This window comes from Equus asinus, chromosome 15 (assembly GCF_041296235.1).
Source record: "Equus asinus isolate D_3611 breed Donkey chromosome 15, EquAss-T2T_v2, whole genome shotgun sequence".
Lineage (NCBI taxonomy): Eukaryota > Metazoa > Chordata > Mammalia > Perissodactyla > Equidae > Equus > Equus asinus.
Genome location: NC_091804.1, coordinates 41,982,294 through 42,003,062, shown reverse-complemented (window position 1 = coordinate 42,003,062; position 20,769 = coordinate 41,982,294). Strand labels below are relative to the sequence as shown.

Below are 20,769 nucleotides of genomic sequence, written 5' to 3'. Positions count from 1 at the left end.
CCCTATGGGTTGGCTCAGTCACTCTCCATTCACAGCTGATGTCCCCATACATAGAGGCTGAAAAACAAGGTACTTCACTTCCTGCCTCCTTTGCAGCTTCAGGTGGTCATGTGACGCTGTCCTGCCGAGGAGCTGTGTGGCGATGGAGTCCTTCCTGACTGAAAAGGCAAAATCTTGCTAGAAGATATTCTTTTATCACTTTCCTCTTTGTGATGGTTAGTTTTACATGTCAACTTGGCGAGGCTCTAGTACCTAGTTATTCAAACTCTCATCTAGGTGTTGCTGTGGAGATGTGATGGAAGTCCATAATCAGTCAATTTTAAGTAAAGGGTGTTACCCTTGATAATGTGGGTGGGCCTCATCCAATCAGTTGAAGAACTTAAGAGCAAAACTGAGGTTTCCCTGAGGAAGAAGAAATTCCACCTGTGGAGCGCAGCCTCCGCTCCTGTCAGAGAGTTTCCAGCCTGCTGGCTTGCCCTACAAACTTCAGACTTGGCCAGCTAGACCCACAATCGTGTCAGCCAATTCCCTGAAATGAATGAATGAATAAATAAAATCCCACTGGTATCTACCTATCTATCTCTATCTCCCACTGTTCTAGTTTCTCTGGTATAATCCTGACTGATACACTCTTCCTCCTTCCTTTTGCAAAAGGGACGTGAGGTATGAAGATGCATCTGCCATCTTGCTGCTACATGAGTGACAAACATGGGGACAACGCCTGGATGTTAAGCCCGATGGAGCAGAAAGAGATGGAAAGAACATGTTTGTGAATGGCCTCCCTGTGCTTACCTACCAGCTTGGACGGCCCACCTCCGGGCATCTTAATATATCCGAAATCAGAATGCATCTTCCAATCAATGACATCTTACAATTAATTGGCGGGATGGTGGTTGTCTTTTTCTCCCTTGCAGGTGCTTAAATAATGGTGCACCTTATAATCAGTGGTATCTTGATTTAATAAACTATGGTAACTGCAAACCACGTATTGACGATTTAAGCTGTTGTCCGTTTTGGCGTGTCCAACACACAAGTGTGTTACCCCCCTGGGCTTGAAGCTGTGAGCTAACCAGCCCTGGGAGGCACTGGGAAGGCTCAGCATTTAGCAGCAGTGCATGAAAACCCCTCTCCTCCCAGTGCCCTTGTCTTTTCTCCTGCGGCTCAGCCAACATGGAACAAAGTGGCCACAGGCTCAACCTTTCTTTTCTTCCCGAAGCTTTCCTTTTAAATAAACGGAATCCTCCATATGCTTGCATTTTACCTGATGAGAAAATAAAAGCCTTCCCAAATCCTGTCACTTTTCACCCCACAGAATCCACTTCCCAAGCTTAATGCAGGTTGAAATGAGTTTTTTTTAAACTGATGAAAATATTATAGGAATTAAAAACCAAACCTATTAATATCCTGATTAGACTCCCCATGTTAATTGCGGATTCTTTCAGGCGACAGAATGGGTCACTGTCTGGGCTTAATGTGATAGCGGTATTTAATAAGAGCTGCATTTAGGAACAGCAGTTTGCAGCTAAAACTCTGGCCGCTGGCAAATGAGGTGGGGAAGTGATTTTCCTCTCTCCCGCCTGTGGGAAATCACGGCAGGTGCCAAGGGTTGCCTCTGGGGAGGGTGAGCCAGGGTGGAAAAAGGGAAGCATGCGTTCCGTTCGTTCTTTTCCTTTTCCAACACCCTTCCTCGCAACCTCAGCAGGCTTTCCTTTTTCCTCTCTCCACAATTCCAAGAGAGAATGACTGAGATGATTCTCCCATGCGAAAGGAAATGACTCAAGGCAATTTTTCTAACAGAAGAATTTTCTGGGATTCCCACCACCGAAATTTCTACCTCCTCAACCATGGGTCTAGGGCAGGGGGCAAAATCAAATGTCTGCAGTGTCCAGAGAGGGAACATAATGGGCTGAGTGTGGCAAACTGAAGAACCCTGGTCTTGTCTTAAGGGACCAACCCTATTGAGTCTTTGCCTATTACCCAAGCTCTTCATTTAAATTCTGTCCAGAGTCTGAGCACTCCTTATCGCCTCCACTGCTAACATCTTAGTCCGAGGCAGTGGTGGGCCTGAAACGCTTGCATGCCTCAGAATCACAATAAGGGCTTCTCAGAACCCAGGTTCCTGGGCCCCATCCTCAGGGGTTCTCATTCAGTGGATCTCTGGTGAAGCCAAGAGTTTGCCGTTAAACAAACTTCCAGATGATGCTGTTGTTGCCTGCTTGGGGACCACACTGTCAACCACTGATCCAAGGCATTGTCTTCTCTTGCCCGGGATCTTGCAGCAGCCTCCTCACTGGCCTCTAGGAGCCCAGCCTTGGCTGCTCAGAGTTTATCTTCCCATCAGGATCCTGGTTCCCCATGGCCCAGCTGTGCTTGCTCGTGTCTCCTGGCTCGCACCAGGTCCCAGAAAGAGAACCAAGTGCTTCAGCCCTGTCTGCCTTTCCGGCAGCCCTCCCTGGCGTCTAAACGAGGATTCATACCTTTCGTTGGCTTCTCTCTGGTTGGTTACTATCTTCCATTCAAGCTGCTCAATTAAATTTTTTCAATCATACTGCTTTATAATTCCAGCTCCTTAAATAATCTTTGTTAAAAACACACTTTATTTCTCTTCCCTACCAACTTTATTCATACATTTCCTAAAGACCTAAAACCTAGGCCCATTAACTCAGCCTCACTCGATACAAATATTAATGCATCCAGAATCTGCGTGGATGCTTGGTAACTCTGTCCTTGGGGAAACGGGTTATAATGCAATTCACAGAAATTCTGGCAGCTTTTCTTCTCAGCCGTTGGGGCTGGAGAACTTCGTCCACTGAGGAACGTCTTACAGTGAGGCCCGGCACACTGTGGGAAAGGACTGGGCTGGAGCCCTACATACTTCAGACGAATCCCAGACAGATGTCAGATAAACATATTTGAATAAACTGAACGTCAATTTTCTCTTTAATCGCTGGCTTTGGAAGGGCTGGGACTTTCTGGACCTTATCAGTGCGCTGTCATCTTTGATTCCCTAGTCATATTTCATGCATGCTTTTTTTTTTTTTTTTTAGTGTCAAGATGATGGGGGCGCCGGAGGGAGAAAGTAGAAAGAATTATAAGTTTAGGTGAAGATGAAACATCTGACCCCCGCCAGAAGTCTTGGTCAGGACGACTCAGGAGTGACTCCTGGGTGCAGAGGAAGTTGTCCCGGTTTGCTCAGGGCTCACGGGTCAGAGGACTCCTCAGGATACACTAACCATGGTCACGTTTCTTTCCCCTTACTCTGTCAGTTGAGTCATTCTTAACATTAAGGGCATCATATTTTGCATCACTTTCATTTTAAAAAGTGTGTATCACCCCAAATGAGTGCATGTGAACTGCCGAAATCTGAATTCGCTGGGGTTTTGATAGTACTAGAATTTTTTTTTGGAAGATTAGCTCTGAGATAACATCCTCTGACAATCCTCCTCTTTTTGCTGAGGAAGACTGGCCCTGAGCTACCATCTGTGCCCATCTTCCTCTACTTTATATGTGGGACACCTGCCAAAGCATGGCTTGCCAAGCGGTGCCATGTCTGCACCCAGGATCCAGACCAGTGAACCCCGTGCTGCCGAAGCAGAATGTGCGCCCTTAACCGCTGTGTCGCCGGGCCGGCCCCTGTACTATAATTTGATATGTAACATACTAAAAATACATGCAAGATGTTAACAGTGGGGGAAGCTGGGGGAAGAGTACATAGGACCTCTCTTTACATTTCTTTGCAGCTTCCTGTGGATTTATAATTATTTCAACCTAAAAAGTAAAAAAAAATACATATGAGACTATGTATAAATATAAATACGTAGAGACAAAAAGTCGAGATCAGGGCATGGCAGACTTATTCTGTAAAGGGCCAGATAATAAATAATAAGTATTTTAGGCTTTGTGAGCCGTGTGGTTTCTGTTCCTACTACTCAACTCTGCCATTGAATCATAAGACTAGCCAAAGATAATATGTAAATGAATGAGTATGTTTGTGTCCAATAAAACTTTATTAATAAAAACAGGATGTGGGCTAGACTTGGCCTGGGGCTTCAGTTTGTTTCAACCCCTGATAAAAATTTGTGTACTAAACATTGACGTCTACTAAAATGTTAATAGCTGGCCCGGTGGTCTAGTGGTTAGGATTTGGCGCTCTCACTGGCATGGCCTGGGTTTGTTTCCCAGTCAGGGAACCACACCACTGTGTGTCAGTTGTCATGCTGTGGCAGCTGCATGTTACTGTGAAGCTGAAAGCTATGCTGCTGGTATTTCAGATACCAGCAGGGTCACCCATGGTGGACAGGTTTCAGCAGAGCTTCCAGACTAGACAGACTAGGAAGAAGGACCTGGCCACCCACTTCTGAAAAATTGGCCAAGAAAACCCTATGAATAGCAGTGGAGCATTGTCTGATAGAGTGTTGGAAGGTGAGAGGAGGGGCAAAAAGACCTGGCAGGGTTCTGCTCTGCTGTACCCAGGGTCGCTAGGTGTAGGAATCCACTCGGCACTAACAACAAAAAGTTATTCCTCCCTCCAGCTCTCTCTCTCTTTCTACCTGATACTTTAATTTCCCTCCAGTGGACGTTTATTACTTATATTATTAAAAAATAAGGTTCTTGCTGGTTCTGATGATTTGTGGCTTTGTTTTTAGAAGAGATATGGAAAACTACCCAGAATATCCTACAGAATACGATGCCTTTTTCTCTTCCCTCCCCACAACTTTTATCCATGTGATTAGTCTAGATGCAGGACCCGTGTTTATGACTAAATCCCACATGTGGCATTATCTGGTTCATAACCCCACTGTGGTTCTAGCCAGCTGTGCCAGTAGAAGCCAGAGTCAGGAGACTGAACTTGATATGGAGGGCGAGAGAAAACAGGGCTTTCTGGAATTAAATTTGATCACAAATGGTTTTCGGGGCTAGGTCACTGAAATGTGGGCCTCGGGTCTGTGTGTAACCACCGCCCCCACGCTTCCTGCTTCGTAGGAAGCAAAGGAGAGAAGGGGCGCTTTTATTCTTTTATTTTTATTTTCAGTTAATTTTACAATTAACAAGGTACAATCAAGGTGCTTCCTGAAGTTTCCAGTTGGGGACCAAGAATGAAAAGCTATCACACTGGCTTGCTGCCTTAAGCCTGGCTCTAGACAAAACAGTCTGAACAGACAGTTGTCTCTCCGGTTTTTAAAGTTCAACAGGAAAGGAGACAGAAGTTGAAGTTCTTTGGCAAATGAATTCCAGTGATGAGAAACATTCCTGTTTTACATTAAGCTTAAAACCTTTCTGATGGCAATAGTCAGACCTTGAATTTATGGTAGAACCTGATTTTCTAGCAGAAATGATGCTTGCCTGGCTATTAATTCTTGACCAAAGTCCAGAAGCTTGACATTATGTAGAAATTATCAATAATAGTGTATTTAATTGCTAATTCAACTAACTCTTCACACTCTGCCACCAGTGGGTATAAAAATTTCTGAAGTATGTATCAAGCAGACTATGGGGTTATGGCTTGGAGCATGTAATTTTCTTTATTGATCACGTCTAGCCACAAAAAGATGTAAGGTGACACATAAAGAAAATAAATAATAAGGCTAAGAAAAGGAAGAGAAAGGAAATATCTTAATAAGAAGAATTAACACAGTTCCTGTGATTAACCATCCATTTTGGATATGAGCTTCCTGGCAGCCATTGTAATAAAAAGGACAATACAACTTTCAAGCTTCTTATGATCAGACTAGAAAGATGCCAATTCCTCACTAAATTAGAAATGAAAATGTCTTACCACACATTCTACATGAAGAATGATCAATTACCATTGGCTTATCAATAATAAATCATTTATCAACTAGGGCACAGGTGTCAGGGAAAGTTCACCACACTTGACATACTCGCAGGGACATCTTTCTTTCTCATCAACGTTGCAAAAAGTCCAAGTTGCTATGTCTCCTTTATGTGAGCTGCTCAGGAATGATTAGCTTAAATTATAAATGATAAGTCTGTAAAGCTGAGATCCAAACTAGTTATAAATAGAGTTGGAGTACCTGTTTATGTGGGTTTTCTTTTAAGATGCAGCCTGGATAGAGCGTGCTGCAAAGTATATGCAATTCCTGTAAATTTAGCTGTATCGGCGCACATTCTCTCCTACTGGTCACGGTACAATAGCAAGTTTGGGCTCTCTGGTTGAGCAGCGCTGTCTTCTCTCTCTTCCCCTACTGGTCACCAGCACACACCCCACCTGTCTTCTTTAAAACCCTGCAATGACTTCATTTTGCATACCCTTTGCCATGGAATTCAGGTCCCTAAATGATCTGGCCCCTTTGCGTCCCTTTGAATTCACCTCCTCCCACTTATTTTCAAGTTCATGAGGCAGCAGCTTCAAGTCCTTTCTGTCCCTCAGGTGCACAGTTCACTCTTGCCTTGGGGTGTTCTTTGCACAGCTCACCATCGCTTATTGCAAAGGTTTCACATTGGCCAGTACTTCCTTGATCATCCTGTCGACACTAGTTTCACCATCATCCCAGGTCTCAAGCTGCTCAGGCTGTTTTGATGCCTTCAAAGTCCTTATCACACCTGGCAATGGTCCCGTTTACTTTCTCTCTTTGTACTAGATTATAAACTAGTCCTGCTGTGAGTAGGAGATTTCTCTGATTGTTGACTGCTTTGGTACAGTTCTTGGCACACAGCAAGCCCCTAGTCAGTATTTACTGTATCAATGAATGAATCAACAGGCAATCAAAGATCTGATATTGAAGATAATCCTTGACTCACCACTGGGAGGGTCTTCCAGCTACTGTTGGAGCTCCAGGTTTTGGACCAATGCATTTCTTGTTTCTAAGGAATAACAGAGTTAGTGGCTGTGCATCGGTAATTAATCAGGAACCTGAGAACCCTTTAACGTCCCACAGCCAGTGCCCAGATGACGGGGCCCTCCCTTGATAGAAAGAGCAACTTGTGACCTGTGTGTTCTGGTTTGATATGTTCTACCCAACAGACTGCATGAATGCACATTGTCTGGAGTGGTCTTAGCTCTCAGATGCTGTGTACCTGTGTGACTTGAGAGTATGAGCTTGCAGGTGCCCTCATCTGTGTCCATGACCTTCTCAGTTCCAAACATTTTCCAGGACATGCTCAGTTTCAAATATTCTCCCCTTTGATCCCTCCAAGGACAGCTGAGCTTGTATACCGCAAGAGCTAATTTTCATCTGGAAAATCTGATCATCCTAATTGTAGACCTGCTGACTTTTGCCAATTGGCAAGGCATGTGGTGTAAGATTTTCCCAGATTCCCAAGTTTGTGAACATGAGCTTGCTGATACATGCCTGGGATTCTCCCAATTCTTATTTCCCTCAGGAGTCACATATTTTCTGTAAATATCTTTACACAACAAGTTATTTCAACTCTTAGTAGTAACGTTTTCTTCTTCAACTTGATGGCACCTCTCTATGACTAAACACAGTTATGATGTCACATCCTCAGCATTATGGCACACACAATGACAAATGAAGGAGAGCAAACCCTTGTTGAGAGGTGGATGTCGGGTGGTTGACTAGGGGCACTCAGTGGGCAGTTGACTTGTGCCTTCTCATTAACATTGCGACACAAATCAAATTTATGCCACAGCAAAAAGATAAGTTACTACATCTTTACCACGTGGGTTGCAGAGGAATAAATGGCTGAAATTACAAGTAAATCCACAAATGCTGAGATCCCAACTACCTACAAATTGGGTTGGATTATCTGTTTACAGGTCTGTTTATCCCACTGAACTATGAGCTCATCCAGGATAGAAGCCCCTGCCTTAGTCTTTCTTTCCTTACTACCCAACACACTGAAGGCAATTGCTGCACACTTGCTGAATGAATGATGGAAACTTACACACAGTTATTTTTCCACTAATACCTGAAATTTCACCATTAGCAAGGCTTCCCTTGTAATAAGCAAGCTCTTTTCTTCCTTTCCCATTCTCAAAGAAGCAAGCTGAGAAAGAGGAAGCAGGAGTGATACATGTGTAGGGCACTTCCTCCAGGATATCAAGGCTGCCATTTCTAGGACTGGCATGCCCATTTTTCTTTCTTTCTCTTATATCCACTGATACAAAAAGAGTCACACACTTAAAAACAAACAAACAAAGCAGTGCCCTCTCCCCTCATGAAGATACTTGCCTGAGTTAGAGGATGTGTGGCCCTTTGGGAGAGCTTCCAGAAGGCAGACCTCCTGGCAGGAATACAGATGTGGATGCTCCAGGCCATGGCCCCAGGCCCCCTACATGGAAGCAGTGGCCCTCCTGAGTGGACCTGACATTTCTTCCACTGGAGGGCAGTGGTGTCCACACACAATGGCCAGTTGCTCTCCTTGGGCCTGCTCCAAGGTCCAAACACAGCTTCCTCCCCAGTGCCCCCAACTTTCCTCTTTACTAGTGATTTTTTTTTTTAGATTTAGATTTTCATGGAAAGTCATTAAAACACCCAAGTTATAACAAACTCTCACTTCAGAGATATAAGTAGGCCAGGTGAAATTGCACAGAACAGTGCTCCCAGACAATTAATGAACTGCTTGAGATCTCAACTCGGGTAAATGATAATGAGCATAGGCGTTAAAACCCCAGACAAAACATGGAAAAATACAATGCTTCAGGCGCAAAAACACGAATCTCAATTTTCACAGTCCCTGTGTTCATAATGCAGTTTAACTAAGACCAAACTCTGCTTCTGGATTATTCTGTTCCCCTTGGCAAGTTTTTTCCCAATAATTAGGCCTCAGCAATTCTTCCAGACTCACGTACTCTGATGTGGTTGGACCTGTATTGACTGTTGCCACTCCATTTGCTAATTTGGTCATTTTATGGTTCCTGAATTCAACCAGCCAACTTTTGTTGAGCACAAAACTGGCTGACTAACACAGGCCTGAGCCCTGGGCACACGATTCCTGCTCTTAGGTACTCTTCATCCAACAGAGGAGCATGGTAATAACACGCATTTTGTGATGCATCGAAATCAAGACTATGGCAGAGGGACGTTCAAAGTGCCAGCAGATTGCAGGGGAAGGAGCCACTAGCTCTGCTCGAGAAGGTCAGCAAACGCTTCACAGAGGAGGCGACGTTTGATCAGAGGCTGGGAGGATGAAAGGAATCTGCCTGTCTCTCCCTCTCCCACCCCGAGCTTCTCCACTGGACCTGCCGCTGTCAGACCAGCGAGTGCTATGTGCAATGGAGGAGGCCGTCTGCTCCCTGCTATGGTTCAGAGAGGTGAGAAGGTCCCTTCCACTCATGCACCTCTGCCCTCGAACCTTGAACTTCCCACCATTGGAACCATGTGTGTGGTGAAAACGTTCTCTCAAGGAAGTTTGAGTTAAGGGGAAAATGTTTCCTGGGGAAGGGGTGACATGAGCACAGTGAGAGAGATGGTCATAGAAGTTAGAGAGGAGAAACAGGAAGTATCTTGCTGGAACTCATGTGTACAGATGACTAAACAGAGCGGGGGAGAGGTTAGGAGGGGCCAGGAGCCAGAGCCCAGACTCCAACCTCAGCCCTTCTGCCCTGTGTCAGGGATTTACCCCATGTCAGTTGGTCTCAAAGGATCCCACCAAGAGGATGTGATAATGCACCCTGATATCTAGACACAAAGGGGTGGTTTTGATAGGAAGGAAGGAATCCTTAAACTGTAATTGTCATCCTTTCATTTATTTACTGATCTATTTAAGCCTTTAACATTTAACTATGTCATTCCTTCAATCAGTCATTTATTTACTCATTAAACAAATACTTCCAGGGTACCTTGTATGGCTCTCAAAGGGTAGAATGCAGGAACTGAGACTACAATGGCGCATCAGTGTCATGTTGTGAACCAAAGAAGGTCATTTTGTAAGAGTCACCTGGAACCCTGTGATGAGAGAGAGTGAGGAGCAGTCTGGGTTCAGCGGGAAAGGCTGGCTGATTCATGAGGCCACCTTGGCTGATGTTTGCCAACGTCTGCATCACTAGCATGGGCTCAGAGGCTCAGGTGAGTGCCCCAACCCCAAGAAGTGGCTTGAGGTGCCCAGACACTCCTGGAGTCACAACCCTGACATTTTAGACCTAGAAAGAATCTTCCCTGATCCGAGACCTTCTTCTAGATCACACTCCAGATCAAAGAGTAAGGTGACCAACTTGTCCTAGTTTGCCTGGGACTTTCCTGGTTTTAGAATGAAAGTCTGGCATCTTGGTAACCCGCTTCATCCTGGACAACCCGGGAAGGTTGGTCCCCCATCCTCCAGGCAAATCTGCCGAGGGTTGGGCCCATATACTCACGGCCCCTAAGACACTCGTTTCTATGGACACCAAACACTGAGGCTTCAGTAAGATGGGCAGGATGACGTTTCGCTTCTATGGGGAGCTAATGGTTTCTCAGACCAGAGTTCAAGTGAGTGTTAGCCTTCTTGCCAGAAAACTGCTTCATACTGGATTCTGGGCCCAAGGAGAGCCGGGCCTGGAAACATGCTCAGCAGCCTGCCTTTGCCACAGGGCCTCCCCCGTGGCAGCAGTCGAGCGGCAGAGCCTGGCCTTGGACGGTAAGGAGGCAGGGACCCTGGTGCCTCTTCCACAGGCTCCAGGGGAGGCAGAGAGGCAGTAAAAGCCAGCCAGCAACCCCCAAAAGTATAGCACAAGGACAATACCAAAAGAAGTAGATTGAAGTCTTTTACTTATAAAATAAAATTGCTGTCTTTTGCTTTGTGAAATTAGATGATATTTCTAATCTCCCATAAAATTGTCAAGGTAGGATAAAATTCTGTTTACAGATAAGGAAACAGTCCCAGAGAGGTTGTCTTTCCATCCAAGGTTACCCAGCTAACAGCAAGGGCTCAGCCTCCGTGGACCGAGTCTAAGCCCGTCCCACGACGTCCTGCTCCATCCTTTTATTACCTGCATTTGCTACATGGCTTCAGGCAAGTTGATTAATGGAAAAAAGAGGGGACTAGTTCCTCTTGTGTAGCCCAGCTACCTACACCATGAGAGGGTGAGCAGAAGGGCTTTGTCAACTGTGAGCAAGTCACCACTTGCGGCCCATCCACCAGATTCAGCTCACAGGGACTTCGCGCGAATGTCAGGCCTCGCCTTCCCTCCGTACATCATGAGAGCAGGTGTTACAGGGTCCACATTCTCCATGGCAAGGATTCCCCGGAAGTGAGGAGCAGAGATCCCTCTAGACAAGGATCGGCAGCCCAGCCTGCTTAGTCCCCACGCAGCCCCCTCACTCTACTTGTCGTCTGCTGGCTCCCTTGGCGTTTGTGTTTGCAGGAATTTCTGCAGTCACACAAATGGATGCCAGCCTTCTTGAGCTCGGAGGGAACCACTAGGAAAGGAGTTTCCGGATTTGGGGATATAATGGACACAAGTGAAATTTCCAGGAAAGAAAACTATATATAGGACCAAACTTTTAATTTGCTTTGGATGGACACACAAAACAAGAAAGATGAATTCCTATGACCATCATGTAACAAAAAGAGAGGACATTTAAACTTTCCCAAAGTGAGAGGAGCAAATCTCACTACTGAAAACCCGTTGCCCAGTGTAGAGATGGCGTGGAGTGGCTGCTCCACAAATACTGAATGCATGTTGTTGGATGAGCTTCAGAGCAAGAAAGAGTCCTTCAAATTAAATAAACTTAGCTTTACGGAAATCTCACTTATATTGGGACTTATTTTTCTAATTTTTTAAGAGAAAAATTTATCATGGACCAGAGTTAATCTACCCACTGCTTCTTGAGGACCCTGATCTGGAACAACATCTTCATCACTCACTCAGAGTAGGCGTAAGGTCCAGAGAGGGGCATTGACTTGCCCAAAGACACACAGCTCATTACAAACAGGTCTCCCGACCCACGGGCCCCTGGATCCCTCCTACTTCAGTTTCTCCTGAAATGGGATGAAACGCTGGGGAAGGAGGCAGACTTTTATGTGGTACTTGAAGAGGACACTTTCTTTTCAATTCTCTTACTTTTTCTGTTGAAGTCAGAGTGAGCTTTGTGCTGCTGTGTTTTTAACACCCCTTTAACACTTGTAATCTCCATTTTCTGTGGAGAAAGAGTCGGCCTTGGGCTCAGAGCCTCTGGGCAACATGTCTACCGAGGCTTTTAATGCCACAGTTTTGTTATTACTGCGTTTTCATTGTTATAGTGGTCCTCCATTTATGACAAGCAAAACTGGTTTTTGTTTATGGTAGTAGTTTTACAAAGTGTTCATTTGATTTAGGTAAAAAAGCATGAGTCGATGCAAAGAAAAAGTTTGATGTGAATAGTGGCAGGAAATTAGTGCCAAGAGGCAAAAAAGTCATCATGGTGGGAAGTACCATGGTCCCAGGCAGGGACTGCGGTTCCAGCCTGCCTGGATTCAGAGCCACCTCCTAGCTGTGTGACTGTGGGCGAGTTACACCACTCTCTGTCCCTCAGTTTCCTCATCTGAAAAATAGGGAAAACAATGAACCAATCTTAGAGGCTGCTATGACGACTGAGTGAGGTAACAGGTATCAAGCAGTTAGAACAAAGCCCGGCATGTTGTAAGTACTTTATAAAGGATGATGATGGTGACGCTGATGATGGTGTTGACAGTGATGGTGATGGTAACGATGGCATCCAGCCTCCACTGTCAGGGAAGCCAACAGCACTCTTGTTTAGGACACCAACCCTTCCTCTCTCCCCTTCCTCCCACCTGTGAGCATCCCCGCATCTGGCTGGTTCTTCAGGGTGATGTATGTGAGAGACCCTCCTCGTGTGTGAAAGGTTGGGACTCACTTGCCACCTCTCTTTGGCTCCTCTTTGGATTATTCCACGTGACAAAGCGATTGTCCCAACCTCAGAGTGATCCTGGCTCTGCCACGGCGGTGACAGCACTGAGGGGTCCACAGCCACAGCCGGGGGGAGGTGTGGCTGCCACACCGACTGTCCCCAGGACAACTCGGGAGCCGGCTGGCTGGTGCTGGTGGAAATGGGGGCTGCTCTGTGGGTCTGGGATGAGCTGGAGGGAGGGCCGCTCAGCAAGGCTCTTGGCCACTGAAGTTTAGGCTGATGGCCCAGAAAGGGTGGCTGAGCTTTCTCTTGAAGAAGGAAAAGCAAATGCAAGAAGTAAGCCCCATCCAGGATATATGTCAAGATTTCCGGAGAATGAGAAATATTTTGTATCCAGATCCTACCATATCTTAATTAACTGTACATCTCTCCACTGGGAGGACAGGCATTTGTTTTATTAACAGGGATAACAGTCACGTTTATCGAGTGCTTGCTCCGCTCCAGGCTTTGGGTGAGCACATTACATCCACTCTCTTAAAAAAATTTTGTGCCTCTGATTCAGCTGAGGAAATCGAGGCTCAGAGAAGCTAAACAGCTTAAGTGCTTGATTCTCAAGTGGTAAGTGACAGTCCACGTGAGATCGGGCCAGCCCACCTCTCCGGTTTGTTTCCATGATGCTCTCTGCCTTGCTCATGAGACCTCAGCCACTGCCTGTGACCTGGAGCAAACTAACCTTGTCTCTTCCTTGGGGTCTTGGCCCCTTCTGTTCCTTCTCCCTGGAACGCTTTTCCTGGATCTCAGCAGGGCTGGCTCCTTCTCATTCGAGTCACAGCCCAATATCACTCAGAGCTCAGAGGAGCCTTCCTGGATCACCTTGGCAGATGCAGCTGTCCCCTTTCCCAAGCCCAGTCGCCCTCTACCTCATGACGGCACAATGTGGCAGTGAAGAGCAGACTCTGGAGACAGATGCCTGTGCTCTGGATCCCAGTTCTAACTCTTGTTTAAACTCTTTGTGACTCAGTTTCCTCATCTGTAAAGTGGGAGTGTAATTGTAACTTACAGGTTTCCTGTGAGTTTTAAACGTTATATTTAATGCATATATAAAGTACTTAAAACAGTGCCTGGCACATAGCAAGCACTCAATACACATTAATGTTTATTTATTGTCTTTCTCTACGAGAATGTAAATTCTACAAGGGCAGCACTTTATTTGGTCTTTCACAACTGTATCCAGTGCCTAGCGCACAGTAGGTGTTCAAGAAATATTAGATGAATGAACGTCTAACTCCAAAGCCTACGCTTCTCACTGCTGTGCCAAGCTGCTCCTCCTGCTAAGGTCGCTGTTTTACACCCGCTGCCAAGCATGGTGCCCAGCCCTGGGCGAGGGGGGCGCCCAGTAAAGGATGAGCAGAATTGATCCCAGCAGCTCTTCCTTCTTCTACGCCCGGGGAAGCCTCACAGCATTCCTGCCCGGATGCCAGCCCACCACTCGCCCTCCCACCCCCCGCTTTTCACCTGGCAGATCCTGGGCGGCATGTGTGCTAGGCTCTCTCGTCCAGTCCTGGGAGTTTGCTGCCGCTCACTGGATCCTCTCCAGATCATTACACAGGACAAACAACTGTCCTCAACGCCACGCCAAGAGCAATGCCACAAAAGGCGGCAGAAGCAAGCTTTGGTACATTCTCAATATCTTTGGAGGGTGTTTACAAGTTGAATTCTAGAAGGTTTGGGTGCATTTACGGAGAGACTCCGCTACATTGATTCTTTCAGTGCCTATTTCTGGAAGGGTCTTGCGAAGGCCCATCCTCTGCTCCCTTTTGCCAGAAAGATTATTCTAAGATGCCCTTTCTCTCTGCTTTCTGAACTTTTACGCATCCTTCATGGCCCGGCTCAAATCTCCCCTCTCCTCTGGAGTCTGGCTGAGTTAGTTATTCTACGATCCTGGCTCATTCTCCACTCTTTGTCCTACAGTCAGCTCATTCACCTAGTCGTCTGTTTAACAAATACTAGCTGAGTCCCCAGACGTGCCAGGTCCTGTGCTCTTAGAAAGACAAGCAAGATGAAAATCTCTGCCACCAGGATGCCTTGAAATGGATGTCCATCTCTCCCCATAGATTTCTCAAGGGCAGAGACGTGTCCCCAAAATTCAGCAGAGGGGCTGGCCCAGCGTAGGTGCTTGACCTTGCAGAATAGAAAGTTGATTAATTGAATAAAGCGAAGGATGTATAAAGATTTTGCTCTGGAACACGGACTGTGGAGTGTGCAAAAGGAGGGCTCTTGACGGGCAATGTCTTTTTTCCCTTGAGTGATGAAGGTGCTACTCTCTGTAAGAAAACCAACATTGCTCATCAGGCCTTGTAATACGATTCACTCCGACACACTCCTTGTAAAATCTATGCGGGCTGCAGAAATTTGTATTCTCACTGCCCTGGAATGTGGCACTGGACTCGAGGTCTGCATGCTGATGTCAAAGCGGGGCTGCAAAAGTACTTTTTCCTTTTGCTGACTGGCATTCGTGCATTTTCAGTTCGAACTTGCTTTCCGGGTGGGGGAGGGGAAGGAGGCAAGGCGCTGCATCCTCCATCGGATAACATCTTTATCTTAAGCATTTCACAGCCTTTCCACTGCAGCCCACAGGAGCTGCGTCTGTGGTTGGCAGAGATCAATGCAGTCAATATTTTTGACTGCAGAGCTTTCTATGACTTACACATATTTAAAAGGATAAAACGCAATCAACAATTCTCTGCGTGAACTTGACCATTCTAATCCTTATCTTTGATTCTTTGGGATCGCAGCAGACAGGCTAAGTCTCCAACATATCTTGCCCAGGACCAGGGAATTCCGGCCTGGCTGGAACCTTCAGATACCACGGCCTGGGCTACACGAGTTTGTTTCACTCTGGGAAACTGGACTGGAAAACTAGACGTTGCAGCATTTGGGAATAACGGTGGCCTTTTTCTTGGACCACTGCTTTTTGCTAAACACCACGCTGTTTTCTTTCACTGTTATTAACCAAATAATGAGCTACCATTCTCAGGGGTATTTGCCTCTTCAAAGGCCCTACTTGAGGTCAGCATTAAGCCAGCACACTGGAGCTTTAGTGCGGGATTGCAGGCAGCTCACTGAAATGGTGTCATTTACAAAAAATACGAGAAATGATTAATTGGGATGACTTTCACCTGAAGCAATTTCTCCTTGAATCTAACATTATGAAAGGGATGATATGAGCCAAAAGGGCAGGGATGGGCAAACTTTTTCTGTAAAGGGCAGATAGTAGTAGCTTTGGTTTTGTGAGCCATATGGGCTCTCTTGAAACTACTCAACTCTGTAATTACAGCACAAAGCAGCCCTGGGTAATCTGTAACTAAATGGGTGGGGCTGGGTTCCAACAAAATTTTACTGAGGGACATGGAAATTTGAATTTCAATTTTCATGTGTCATGAAATATTTTTTATTTGGATCCCTTTTTTTTCCCCAATGACTTAAAAAAATGTAAAACCTTTATTAATGCACAGGTCTTACAAGAAAGTGGTAAGCAGGAGTAGGCAGGCCATAGTTTGTTGACCCCTGCAACAGAGAGTCATGATTAAGAACAGGCCTCGGGGTCAAGAAGAACTGGGGTCAAGTCCTGGCTTGCCCACCTCTTGATAGTTGACCCCTGGCAAGATACGTACTCTCTACGAGCCTCCATTTCCCCATTTGTAATGTGGGATTAATGATAGGGTCTACTTCATGGTTATCTTAAGGATTAATGGAAATAATGCCCATAAAGTGCATAGCATAATGCCAAGGACATAGTAAGAATTCAAAAAATTCATGTGTTCAACAAATATTTATTGAGCAATCATATGGGAGAGGCAGTGTATTAAGGTGGTGGTGTATTTATAATGGTCCTTTGTCTCATTGGGCTTAAAATCTAGTGAAGCTGATGAAAACTATCTGTTTATTATTAGTTTATTATAATATTATTATATTACTAATAAAACTGTTGTTAGTAATAATGCCTGGGCTTTGTGAAAGAGAATTGAAAATTGTAAATCAGTAGATAATGTAATTTGTTATTACTGTGTATTTTCTGTTTTCAAAAACAGTTAAAACTCCCACAGCCTCCCGTTACATTAGGTTCTTTTATGACCATTGTGGTTACAAAAATGAAAGGTGAAACACAGTTCTGTTTTCTTAGACCAGTGGTCTCAAAGGGTGGTCTCTGGGCCAACAGCATCAACATCGTTTGGGAATTGGTTAGAAATTCTAATTCTCCAGCACCCCCCAGACCTGTTGACTCAGCAGTCCCACAAGCCTATGTTTTAACAAGCCGCCAGGTCATTCTGATTCACACGGATTTAAGTTTGAGAATCGCCGGTCTAGAGAGACTGTAAACTCATTGACTTGTGCAAAGTCACAGACCTAGGAAGTGACAGAGCCTGGATTTGAACAAAGGTCTAAACAAGACCTTAAATTCCAGAACATGCTGAGTTCAAAGACAGGGTTTATTAACCCATGGCAATGGAGCCAGCGGGACTAAGAAGAGAAGCGTGAGTGTGTGTGTGTGTGTGCGTGTGTGTGTGTGTGAGGAAAGAGGTCTGCCCCACTGCCCTTCTCCTTCCCCACTGTTCATTCAGGCTCAAGATATCTTAGACTTCTCTTCCAGCACTTTCTGTCTTGTCAATGGCATGGGGACTGGGGAGCAGTGGGAATGGTCTACTCTAGCAGGAAGGAGTGTTTGACCCCTGACCTCATTAGAATCACTTGTAGATGGTGTTAATGAAAAGTGTAAGAGCTTTTCATGGGTTTTGTTATTCTTATACAGACAATGCACTTCTTTATTGCCTGTCCCAAGGTGAGACCACTGCCACCACCCACTTTGGTATGCCACTTTAGTTACCCTAACCTCTCTGTGTTTCTATGTTCTTCCTCTATAAATGGACATTGTAAAACTTCATGCGTGATTTTCATAAGCTCCTGTCTTTGGCTGCCCATTCTGTGCATGCCCACCTGCCATCTGTGGTGGCAGCTGCTGGTCGCTCTTCAATATACATTCTTCCCTTCTTCCTTTAGTAATAGGACCCCTTGAGTTGTAGCTGGGTATGTGGCCACCCAGCTAAAGACTACAGGACCCAGCCTTCCTTGCAGGTAGGTATAACCATGTGACTAGGTCTGGCTAATAGGATGTGAGCAAAAGTGAGTGGCACCCTGAGAAAGAACGAGCATGCTTTCTTTTTACCTCTGTCCTTCCTTTCTGCAGACTAGATGCAGACAATGGTGGGAGCTGAGAAGCCATTTTAAACCATGGAATGGAAACCATGTGTTGAGGGTGGCAGAGCCATAACAGAAGAAGCCAGGGACCCGGACACTGTCAATCCATGATATTGGTCCTGGGACTGCTTATATTTGTATAGTTAAGGTGAGAAAGAAGTAAACTCTTTTATTTAAGACTCAAAAAAAAAAAGCAACGAGAATCTGTTTCCTAACTAGTGTGTCACTTTTTAAGGCATAGCTTAATTTGCTCCTCCTCTCCTGTTCTGCTCCCCCACCCTACACCCCTATAAAATGAACCTACTTCTTCTGTCACACCCTACACTGTAGTCACTGTGAAATTACCCAAAAGGTAGAGTGAACAAGTGCTTAGATGACTGACAAAGTGAGGACACCAAAAGGAATGTACAGGCGTCCCTATCCTCGAGGTTTCAGGTGTCAGGACCCCCGTGGATACCAAAATCCATGGATACTCAAGTCCCTTCATTGAGCCTCTGTGTCTGTGGGTTCTGCATCTGGGGATTCAACCAACGACTGATCGTAAACTCAGTGGTACACTGTCCACTATTGGTTGAATCTGAGCATGCGGAACCCATGGATACAGAAGGCCGATTGTATATGTAAATATATAACAAAATGAGTAAAGTTCAGCTTTGATCATCTTAGCCAAAGTTGCATAATCAAAAAATCTAAAAATAATTTCTTATTTTCAGTGTATGTCCTTTTCTTGTCATTTTAAACATAAAATACTACTTTGAAATGCATTTGGATGGAAAGAAGAGCATAGTAACATCTCAGTCCTTGGGTCTGCTAAAGATCTTAGTCTAACCTGACTGTACCCCCCAAAGTATTTCAACATAGCTCCGATTGTACTTCAGGGAAACCCTTCATCCTCCCACACCCCTCCACCCCCCACCAAATAGGCTGAGGGTTCCTGGAGGGCGCTGTCTGTTTTTCTCAATTATTTCATCTTTATTGTACACTGTTGTTATTCATGTCTCTACTGCCAGCTTGTAACCCAGTGTCTGGCACTTCAAAGATACTACTGAGACATTTAAATCCTCAACAACAACAACGATTAGCCAGATGGCAGGTGCGATCCCTATATGTGCCTCTTTGTGGCCGGGGGTTGTTGGAAAGAGGAGTCACCATCTTCTTTTGTCTTCTTCACTCTAAGGCTCAAAAAGTTTGAATATTATGCCTAAAGTTTCACAGCTCTTCAGTGACTATTTTAGTTTCAATATCACACACATCTTCACCCTTGCTCTTGTCATTCCAGCCACACTGGACTTTTCTCAGTTCCTTGAACCCACCATATTGCATTCTCTTCCAAAGGGTCTTTGGACTTACTGTTCCCTCTGCCTGGCACGCCCTCCTCTCCTCCTTCCTCCATGATTCTTTCACCTAGTGGATACCCACGCATCTCCAGAGTTCGGCTTGAACATCGCTTCCTTTGGGAGGCCTCTGACAAACTCCCATACTAAGTTAAGTCTTTATGTATCATAGGGACCTAACTCTTTACACTTTTCCTTTTAGCATACATTGCAATTGCCATTGATTAGTTATTTCTTTATTATCCATTTTCCATGCTAGAAGGTCAACTCTATGAGAGCAGGGCCATGTCTGCCTTGTTCATTGCCTATCTTAGCCTGGCAGATAAAATATGCTGAGCAAATCTGCATAAATAAACAAATGAATGAACATCAGGACAGGCAAAAGGAAATCCACAAAAACCAAGAGGAGAAAGGAGTCTATTGCAAATAGAACATGCAGTTGGGTAATTTGATTTGTTGGGCAAACACTTTCATAGAATTTTGACAATAACCAAGAGCAAGCACAGCTATACAGAAAGTTCAGAAAGAGGTAATATTTCCTTTCACATGATTTAACTTTGATTCATCAAATACTGAATCAAAATTTGGAACCTTTGCTGTATGTTTACAAGAGAAAAGTATAGACGGAATGCAATTCAGAGAAGTACCCAATTAAAAGTGTGGATTTGCTTTTTATTCCTTTCCCAGAGGAAAAGTGCTATCCGCCGAACCTATACGACTTAAGAGAATGATTAGGTACCTCAAAACAAATTAATACTTTTGACATTGAAAGAAAACCTTTAGGCTTCTAAGATATAATGTGAAGATGTATTTAAAGGTGTAGTAGAGAGTTTCCAAACACAGTCACCATTAATTCCTTCCTCTCCTGTACATGCATGCAGTTATGACCATCAAGAGGTTGAGTCTATTTCCCCTTTTCTTAAATCTCCTTGAATTGTAGCTTGTTTTGACCAACAAAATGTGGCAGAATTGATGTTGTGCCAATTCTTGGCCTACCTGTTAAAAGGCTTAGCAACTTTTGCTTTCTCTGGGAGAAGGCAGCCACCATGCCTTAAAAAAGCTAGGACTAGATTGTAGAATGATGAGAGCAGGTGGTAGGAGAGAACTCAGGTGGAGGAGCATTGAGGCATCAGACATGTGGGTAAGGACTTCGACCTCCCACTCCAGCCCAGTTGCAGCTGAATACTGTCCATGGAGCTCCCCCAGGTTTTACCCCGTTGAGCATAACTGCTTTGCAGAAGCTTGCTTGAATTCCTGAGTCACAGAATCATGAGAAATAACAAGCCATTGTTGCTTTAAGCTGCTAAGTTTGGGCTGATTTGTTACACAGCCATAGATAACTGAAACAACATGATATTCCAGTTACTAAGCGGTCACTTTTCTGACAGCCTCTATCATATACAATAAAACTGAGAACTGATAAACAA

The 20,769-nt window shown here is 45.0% G+C and overlaps 1 protein-coding gene across 7 annotated transcripts in view; it reads right to left on the bottom strand.

The window, feature by feature from the left end:
* Window positions 1-20,769, bottom strand: part of TSHZ2 (teashirt zinc finger homeobox 2) — a 444,024-nt gene that overhangs the window by 120,924 nt on the left and 302,331 nt on the right. Inside the window, exon 3 of one of the 7 annotated variants that reach the window (XM_070486149.1) lies at window positions 6,809-6,825. The exons of the other annotated variants lie outside the window; for them this stretch is intronic. Coding sequence (XP_070342250.1) covers window positions 6,824-6,825 — 2 coding nt within the window. The 3' untranslated portion in view covers window positions 6,809-6,823. Of the gene's footprint in view, window positions 1-6,808; window positions 6,826-20,769 lie in introns of those variants that run through there. 7 annotated transcript variants of the gene reach the window in all.